Source organism: Penaeus monodon, chromosome 9 (assembly GCF_015228065.2).
Source record: "Penaeus monodon isolate SGIC_2016 chromosome 9, NSTDA_Pmon_1, whole genome shotgun sequence".
In the NCBI taxonomy this organism is placed as follows: domain Eukaryota; kingdom Metazoa; phylum Arthropoda; class Malacostraca; order Decapoda; family Penaeidae; genus Penaeus; species Penaeus monodon.
Window position 1 is genome coordinate 37,082,398 of NC_051394.1, and position 9,943 is coordinate 37,092,340.

Consider the following 9,943-nt stretch of genomic DNA (forward strand, 5'->3'; position numbering starts at 1 on the left):
CTTTCCCCAAATCGTACTTTCAAAACTCCCTTCCTCCTGAAACCGTGTCCTTTTCTACGCTGTATTACTCCTTTTTGCTCTAAAAAAATACTCACTCTTTTCCCCTTCCTCTTTTTAAAAAATTTTTACGACTCCCTAACTCTTAACCTCATAAAATCATACAAAACCACCCCCCCCTTGTTTGTAAGATCCCAAAATGGGTTTTCTACCTTCCCCCCCCATAAAACATCAAATTTGCGGGGGCCCGCATGTTGAATCCCCGGGAATGAACAGGGAGATACACTAGCACGCCCCCCTCTATTCCACATCATACCAACCCCCGCTTCTCACTTCCCCGCCAGGATTTTACCCCACTTTAAGCCTTCTTGTTAATCGTGGCAATCTTTTTGGTCAAGCCTCCCACTAAAAATTACATTCTGTAAAAACTATCAATCTCCTCCTGTCAACTCCATTTCATCGGAAAGACGTTTGGGGGACCGCTCTCGCCCGATTACGCTTGCCACACCCGCTAACACACTCCTAACTTTTCAAATCTGATCCACCCTTATGTTCCTTATGTAAAGTTCCCCCTTTTAATCCCCCACTCCTATTGTCGTCCCACGTTTTGAAACAACCCTACCTCTCTTTCCCCCCCCTTCCTCCCTTCACCGACCCCCAAACCCATCAGCATCCCTTACGATCCCAACTTTCTGCTTCAACAACCTTTCTTTTCCTCAAACCATACTATCCTTCATCTAAACTAATCCCCACCACACCCGACCCTAACCCTTTTTACTCACCCCTTCCCTTTTCCCCGCTTGACAACTAATCACTAAATCAAACCACCCTCCCCCCAACTTAACTATGTGCTACTGACCTTTGTGTTAGCACTTTCTCTTGCTTTTACCTTACCACTATCTCTCTCTTTTCTTTTTCTTTTCTTTCTTTTTTTCTTTCATTCTTTTTTTTTTTCTTTTCATTTCTTTAAAAGCCCTTTTTTTCCATGCAGGAAAAACGCCTCTCTCAATTCTTATTTGAGAGGATATTTGCAGTCCCCTTGCCGATTGGTGCACTTCCTAAACAAGCATATATAATATTTTTATATTATAATATATAATTATATATATATATAATTTTATATTATATATATATATAGGAAGGGGGAAAAAAAGGAGAAGAAAAAGAAGAAGAAGATAGATAGATGATAAAATAATAATATTTAAAATTTAAAAATTTAATAATGATAGATATAGATAATATGATGTAATAGATAGATAGATAGATAGATAGTGCTTATTTTTATAAAATATATATATAAAATATATTATTATTATATATATATTATATATAATAATAATAATTTTAATAAAATAGATAAAAGATAGATAATAGATGATAATAGATAGTGTTTTAAAAAAAATGATAATAGATAGATAGAAGATGTGCTTATATATTATGATAATAGTAGATGATGATAGATAGATAGATAGATAGATAGTTTATATATAATAGATAGTAGAAATAAATATGTTATTATATATATATATATATATATTAAAAATAATTTTTTTTTTTAAAAATTATTATTATATTAAAATATATATATTTTTTTTTTGGTTTTTTTTTTTTTTTTTTTTTTTTTTTGGGGGGGGGGTTTTTTTTTTGTGGTGATTATTTTTTTTAAAAAAAACCCCCCACCACAAAAAACACCACACCCCCCACACACACACCCCCAAAAAAAAAAAAAATAAAATTTTATATTATATATATTATTTTATTTATATATCTTTTTTTTTTTTTATATATATATAAATATATAAATTTATATATATATTTTTTTTTTTTTTTGTTACCATATTTATATTTTTTAATATAAATATTTATAAATTATATATATATATATATATTTTTTTTTTTTTTTTTTTTTTTTTTTTTTTTTTTTTTTTTTTTTTTTTATATACACCCATACAGCATACGGCCCCAAAGGTCTAAAGGGTCTTACTCTGGGGGGGCCTGACCAGTCCGCACACCGATAAAATTTGAAAAAAGGTTTTTGTTTTTTTAAGATAACAAGGGTTCACGACTCTTAAAAGCTTCTGATGAACTTTTAATGGGATTGACCTTGGAAAGGGGCTCAGAAAACCGCTCAAGGGCCACCATTGGATTTTCGAGTTATTTGATTTTTGTTTTGTTCTGTGTTTTTCTTTAGTCTGAGTAATTATTACTTTTTAAAAAAAAAATTAAAGTGGTTTTAAAAACTGAGGACGTCTTAACGTTTTTGATCTTATTTGTTTTACTTTATTTTTGTTTTCTTGTCTGGAATGAAGTGAAAATGAAAGACAATGAGCCTCCGTCAATAAGTGAGAGGTAAGAATCCTTTGATTGCATTTTTGGAAAACTCCGATTCCTATGTGTTCGTGATCGTGACCTAGGCGAGGGAGAGCGAACTTCCTTATATCCAAAGACACAACTACCGTTTTTGGGCCTGGAGTTTCCCCGTTTTTCCGGGGCCCTTTTTTCCTCTAAAACCCATTTTTTTTTTCCATTTTTTTTTTTTTTAACGCATGAAAGCCTTCAAAAAAGGTTTTCGTGTATAGCGGACAAACTTTTTTCCCCTTTAAGATTCGTGTCAATAAATAGAATTATGTGTTAATTTGTTTCTTAATAAGTACTCCAGAACATAGGATTTATGATTTTCCCCCGAATCTGTTTTTTTATTCTGGAGTTATGAGTTGGGTCCTTTTTAATTCGGTATTTATGAAGAGGTATTTTAAAAAGAAATTCTCAGGTCTGAAGGGCATCCACGCTGAAAGTCTGTACCCATGGGATGATAAAACGTTTATTGATAAACACTCAATCATATCACTAGATTTGACTTGGAGTTTTAAATCAAAGGGAGGAGTAATCAGGGTTTCTTTCTATGTACACCGATAGAGCCGTTTGCTATTTCCTATAATATATTCAAAATTCGCACTGACAAAAGTCTGTATTCTAACCACAAGATGATTATATTATTGAACTCTGAGGTTAATGTCACTTTAATCAATTCGCCTTGAATTAAAACAATTTTTAGGATCAAGAGTAAAGGTATCAACATTCACTTTTCTTCGAGTATATATAATTTTATTAAAAATAAAAAAAAATATAATAATATATATATATATAATATATATATTATATTAATATATATATATTGTGTTTTTTGTTTTATATATATATAAATTTTATTTATTAAAATTTTATATAAAATATATATATATTAATATATATATTATTTTAATATATATATGAAATGTATGTATGTATTTTTCTTTTTTTTAAAACGGTGGGTTCCTGCCCTGGGGCCGCCGTTTTTTACGAAATGATACTTTAATTGTAGTTTTCATGTTTGAGGCCCCTTGGGATGAGTATGTATCTATATTTTAGGTCATTTCTCATGGGTCACGTTTTTGCCCTTTCCTTTTTCTTCTTTATTTTTCCCTTTCATTTATGCTGGGGATAAATTCTTGATTACAAAGACCGGACCCTTTAAAAAAAGTTTTTATGAATATCCCTTAATTTTTAAATTTAAAATAAAAAATAACGGGTTAAAGTATCTCCGTATTTTTTTTAAAAACTTACCACTCGCCGGATTTAGAAATGTCAAAAACTTTTAAGGGGGTACTTTTAAAACCCTTTATCAGAGTAATGAAAGGGGAAAATCAAATTCCCAAAACACCATAAAGGGGAATAGCGGGATAAAGCCCATAATGCCGTCATCCCAAAAATTTTGGTTTTAATGGGAGCCAGGGGAAAGGGTGATTCTTTCGGTCTCCCCCCCCCCTTTTTGGAAAGTGCTAAAAAATTTTCCAATGCGCTAAAGCAAATATAAAACTGTTATAAAGCAAAGAAAACCAAAATGCTAAAAAAAAAAACCCCCCCTTTAAAAAAATTCCCCCCACGTTTAATTGTAAAGAATGTTCAAAACCCATGTTCTTTTTAAAGAATTTTTTCTTTAAACTTAAGAACGCCCCTGTGTTTCGGAAAAAAAAACCAAAAGCTTAAAATTGAACTTGCCCTTTAAGGAAAAATCACAACAGGGGGAGACCCAAAGACGTACATTAAAAAACAGGACCCAAAGGGGGAAGCTACATAAACGGGAATTTGAAGCGGGATCAAAACGTACCCACCAAAAAAAAACCCTCGTGAAGTGTCCTTATTACACAAAGTGAACCACCCCCCAAAGGGTTTAGTGGGAGCAAAGGGGTTTTCTGAAAAAAAGATGCCGTTTATTTTGGGAAAATCATATACTTTCCCCTTTTGTGACTTTTTTTCCCGGCCCATAGCCTTGGAGCCATGACAAAAGATTGTACGGGGACAAGGAAAATTCTTAGTTTGGGCCCTTGGGGGAAATCATCTGGCAAGGGGTTGCGGGAAAACGGCCTTTTTGGTGTAGGCAAATGCAATGGTCTCCCTCCAATGGCTTCATGAAGCCCCCAGCAAACAGGTTCGTAGAGAGTCTGGGTCCCCTTTGGGCGGGGATAAAAAAACTAGGGGGCCCCAAAAATTTGGGAACAAAATGATGACGACTATCGCAGAAGATTTTGGGGGAACCCCCTACCATAGGCAGGGAGAAAGGGATAGCACTGGGCCCCTAGGGGCCGGTTTTTGTCTGGAACACCATAAAAAAAAAAACAAGGTTTCAACGTGTGGGGTTTTTTGGATTCTGGCAGTTTTCCCGTTCGTTTTTTACTCAAAGGGAAAAAGTGGACGACCCAAGGCTAAAGAAAAAGGAATCCACAGTAATTTTCCCCCCTTTTATATATAGATCCAGCAAAAATCAAAAGTGGGTTGGGGCTAATGGTTTAAGGGTTTTTAAGGGAAAAGGAAAGAAACAACTCCCCTTTAAAACTGAAAAGGTTTTTTTGCAAAGGGTTCCCCACCTGAAAGTCTAATGGAGACCAAAGCAGATCCAGACAAGGAAGCTCATTGGAGTGCACTGAAAGAAGGCAAAATCACAGATAGGTAAGCATCTATCAGTAAGTTGTAATCGACAGGATTTTTTCCAAGCACTGACACCTATCGAATTTCGGAGGATTTCCCATTGCAACAGGCAAAGTTGGATGGTCTATAATGGTCCACTAGATTTTTTAAACAAAAGGAGGCTAAATTTTTTGGCGCTTTTGGAAGTCCCAAAAAATAAACTTCAATGCCTTGTTGGGAAGGCAATGAAAGATGAGGGTGAAGACCCAGATAAGAGAGGACAGTCGGTCGAAGACCAACAGGTTATAACTATGTGGAAAAAAGAAGGGAACAGAATTGGAAACCATCACCAATTTCCGAAACCCCTTTAGGGAAAGGGATCTTTCATGATTAGCAGGACTGGGGGCCAAGTTGATCCGTGATAAAGACCCTTTTAAGTTGTTTTTACAAGGAGATGGAAGAGCTGGTAAAAAAGGGATATGCTAAAAAGGTTCTAGAGAGGAGAGTTCATCCTGGGAAAACATGGTATCTCCCGCATCATCCAGTGTTTAACCCAAATAAGCCTGAGAAGACACGTGTTGCTTTGATTGTGCGCTAAATTCAATGGGTTACTCTAAATAACCAAATTTTTTAGGGCCAATATGATAAAGGGACCTTATAGGAATCCTCATTCGTTTCAGGGAAGGAGGGTGGACTTGAAGTCATATTTTTGGTAATCCAAAGGATCTGTGTTTTAAGGTTCTTGGGGCCCCAGGTGACTTTGAAAGGGCCACCTATCCTCCCGGGAAATGACTAGGCATTTTTGGGGTTTGGACTTTGCCTTTGCACTTCTTAAAACCTGGGGGAAGGTGGGAAGGCAATAATGCCAAACGTGTTTCTTGTTATGACCTTCTGCTTCTCTAAATCGGGAAAGTGAGCCAAAACCTCATGTTCAAGAATTACAAGAAGTTTTGAAGAAGGGGTTTCCATTTAACAAATGGAGTCCAATTCTAAGAATGTATGGTGGAATACCACAGCAAGAAAGAGTCCGGTGTTAAGAAATGATCTGGGAAGAGACAATTACCTATGGACAGAGCACTAGGGTGCATGGAACCTGGAAGATGACAGTTTAAAAATATCAGTGACTCCTCCCGACAAACCACTAACCAAGAGAGGCATCCTGAGTACCATGAGCCTGTGTTTGACCCATTGGGATTCATAGCTCATAGCTTACTGTTAGGGCTAAGATGATTTTTCAAGATGAAGTATGCATGAAAGAAGGATGGGATGAATGACTCTCGAAGGAAAATGTTAAAAGATGGACCATGTGGCTTGAGGAACTCAAAGATATAAAGGAGTTCTACATGGATCGTTGTATACTTCCTCTCCGATTTGGACGGCTCATGAACGCACAGCTCCATCACTTCTGTGATGCTTCAGCTAAAGCATATGCAGTGGTGACTTATGTGAGGCTGCAAGATGACAGTGGATTCATACGATGTAGCTTCGTCAGGCACACACTAGACTAGCCCCCATCAAACTGCCTCCATACCCAGATTAGCACTGTGTGCTGCAGTTCTGGCAGCTGGTTTCTGATGCTAAGATACGAAAGGAAATCTCCTTGGAGGTCAGGAACTCTGTTTTATGGACAGATAGCATGAAAAGGGATAGCATAGTCATGATTGCTAAAAGAGAAAGAAACCCAATGGGGTTGACCAAGCTCCTAGCGCAGTACTCATCTTGACACTCTACAAAGAGCGGTAGCTTGGCTCCACGATTCTCACCATGGATAATGGAAGGGCGCGCTAGACTGGAAAAATCCCACGGAATTGCAGTCAGCACGAACAGCCTTCATCAAGTACTTACAAAGGGTTCATTTCTGGGACAATATTGAGACACTTTACAATGGAAAACTTACTAAGAAAAGCAAACTCTACTGGCTTGAGCCAATGCTTGATGACCAGGTTGATCCGAAGTTGGAGGTCGCCGGCTGAGTGATATCAATGATTGAAGGCAAGCCCATTCTCCTTCCTGAAAATCAACCCTGTAGGCATCCTAATTGTCCAAGACATACACATATTTGTTGCAAGACACTCAGGAGAGGAGACATTACTGGATAGTGGCAGCGACCTTTAAGCGATCGATCCTGAGGAACTGCTTCACTTGTCCCGGGTTTAATAGAAAAACCAAAAAAAACGGTAAATTCCCTTAAAAAAAACACTTATCCCCTTCCCCCCCTGGAGTAGATGTTTTGGGCATTAAACCTAATGAAAGAAAAAGGGGGGGTTTAGGTTTTTGGGCCTTTTTTTTATTTTGGCTTCCTTTTAATTTCGCTTCCCCAACCCAAAAATTCAACCCCCCATTTTTTAAAAGGGGGGGCCCCCAAAAAGATCTTTCGCCCAAAGGGTCTAATTTTAGGGCCACAGGAATTTGGGAAAAATCACGGGGAAACAAAAATGTTTTTCAATTCCCCCTTTTTAAAAATTTGGGAAAAAACGAATTTCGCAAAAGGAAATTTGCTTTTATGGTTGAAGTCTATAGCGGTTTTACCCTTCCAAAAAAACCACCCCCAAATCGTCCCTTAATTGCCCCGTAACTGGCCTGAAAAGGGGCCTACACTTTACTTCTAAAAAGGTTCCGTAAAATTTTTTTTAAAAAAAAAAAAATTTTTAATAAATTTTTTCCGTTTAAATTTAATTTCGGAAAATTGAGATTTTTCAAAAGGGGTGAAAAATTTTTTTACCCCAAATAAAATGTTTGGGAAAAATTTACCCACCAAATTTCCCCCCTTTTTACCCCCCAATTTTCGCTTTGGGAAAAGCCTTTTCTTAACATTAACTTTCCTTTCCCTTTTTCTTTTATTCCCTTATTTTTTTCCAACCGCTTTGGCCCCCGAAACTTTGGGGTTTTTTGGGCCTCCCGGGGGAAGCGGGGGACGCCAACCCTTTGGGGCCTGGCTTGACCCCCCCCAATTTTAAACCGGCGCCCGGCGAAACAAGGTCAAGGGAAGCTGCGGAGGAGGAGGAAGAACTGGAAGTGATGGGGGAGGAGGAGGGGCCGATAATGCAGGAAATGAGTCAAGGGGCGTCGACGATCGGGGCGGGGCAGAAGGCGAGAAGCCCCCCTAAATTTTTACATAAGGGCGAAGACAGGGGGAAAATGTGCAAAGGAATTGGTAAAAGTTGTTCTATTTTCACGAAACTGAAACGTAAAAAGAATCCCCTAATTTTGCTTACAATCGTGCAGGGAAACGATAAAATGAATAAGAATAAATAGATTGGTAAACACTGCTTATTTCCCTGTAGTAAAATTTTATGAATTTTTTGATATTGCCTTCATTTTTTCAGTTATTAAAAGGATTTTTTCCTTTAAAATTCACAGCTATCCATTCTTAAGGTGTAAAAAAATGCATGTTTATCACGAGATATATTGGTTAGGCTAATACGTGCTGACACACAGAACTGTTTATCTCATCAATTTTTTTTGGGAAAATAAAGAAACCCCTGGTTGGAAATAAAAGTCGGGACTTTTTTAAGTATGTATGAAAAAAACTCATAATTAGAAAAACAGAAAACAAACAAAAAACGTTTTCGAGCAGATCATGCAAAAAAAAAATTCTCCCCAGACACCGCCGACGGAGGATGCTGGGGCGCCCGATACACTCTGTGCCTTCTGCTTTTTCTGGGCATCACGCTGATCTACATGACGCGGGTGTGCCTCTCCATTGCCATCGTTGCCATGGCCGGCACCAGCGTGGGGGCAAACAATTCCTCGACGAACATCTGCCCTTACCCCGCCGGCTGGAACGACACCGTGGGCGAGGCTCGGGGCCCCGGCGCGGGCCGGGGGGGGGGCGGGGGTGTGTGTGGGGGGCGGGGAAAGGGTGGGAGGTTCTTAAAGTGCGCGCGCCGGTGGTGTGGTGTGTATGCATATATGTACATGTCTTTATGCAACTTAGTAGCAATATTTTCATTTCATTTCAGAATGTTCTAACCGTTTTCTTTCATATTATACATTCAGTTTTCCCACTAATACTAATTCCCAGCAGACCGCTGCTAGGGAGGAAAGTTTTAAATTTTTCGGGGATTTCAAAACTTTCCCGTTAAATGATGTTTTTGACTATCTTTATTTTTTTTCATATCTTTGAGGCAAATAAATCACGCCCTTGTAAGTCAGATTATTAGGTCTTTACCTCTTCCTCACTTCAAGCTGTCAGTGTCCCTTGTCAGTGTGTGATTGACGAGCACGTGACCAAGTGGGCCTTCAGATAGCGTCACTGTCATTCGCCAGATGATAGTTTTATCTTTTAAAGCAAGCTATTAGGATAAATGAATTAGCGTTTGGGCATGAGTTTTTACTTTTGTTTATGCATGGTTGTGACACACACACACACACACATACATACATATATATATATATATATATATATATAATATTTTATATAATATATATATATATTTTTATATTATATATATATTTAAAGGGCAATAAACCAGGGTTACGGGAACAACATTTTTTTTTCGACGTTTTTGGTGTAAAGGTCGTCACCCATTATCAAGATTAGTGCAATTCACACGACTTACAAGAAGGGCTAGAAAAAATAAATAATTTTTAAAAGTAATATACCATTCTGTGAATATAGTTAATTAAATTTAAATTACAAAATAACGAGAAAACGCGAACGCCCTGCATTTTCATTTCCTGGTTACATTTTGGTAATATTATTGGAAATTGGGGGTGTATAGAAAAGTAGGGGTGTTTCAACAGGGTAACTATTTAGTTAGGATAATTATTTAAAATTTTTTCTAGACCTTTATATTATATGTCGTTTATATTGCATAATTTTATAAAGGGGGGGGACCTTTACACCCCAAAAGTCTAAAATAAAAATTGTTCCGATAAGCCCTTTTTTTTCTGTTCCTTATACGCCTCCGCTTCCCCACTGGGGTTCATATACGATTATATATTAATTATATATTTTTATATATATATATATATATAATATATATTTTTAATTTTTTAT

The 9,943-nt window shown here is 37.1% G+C and overlaps 1 protein-coding gene across 1 annotated transcript; it reads left to right on the forward strand.

Moving 5' to 3' along the window:
* Positions 1 to 7,983: 7,983 nt before the first annotated feature.
* Positions 7,984 to 8,746, forward strand: LOC119576713 (probable anion transporter 6; the record flags this gene model as incomplete). The annotated part of the gene is given in 2 exon segments (XM_037924358.1): positions 7,984 to 8,095; positions 8,546 to 8,746. Coding segments are annotated over 2 exon segments (313 nt in total), but the record flags the coding sequence as incomplete, so codon positions are not given.
* Between the last annotated feature and the right edge of the window lie 1,197 nt (positions 8,747 to 9,943).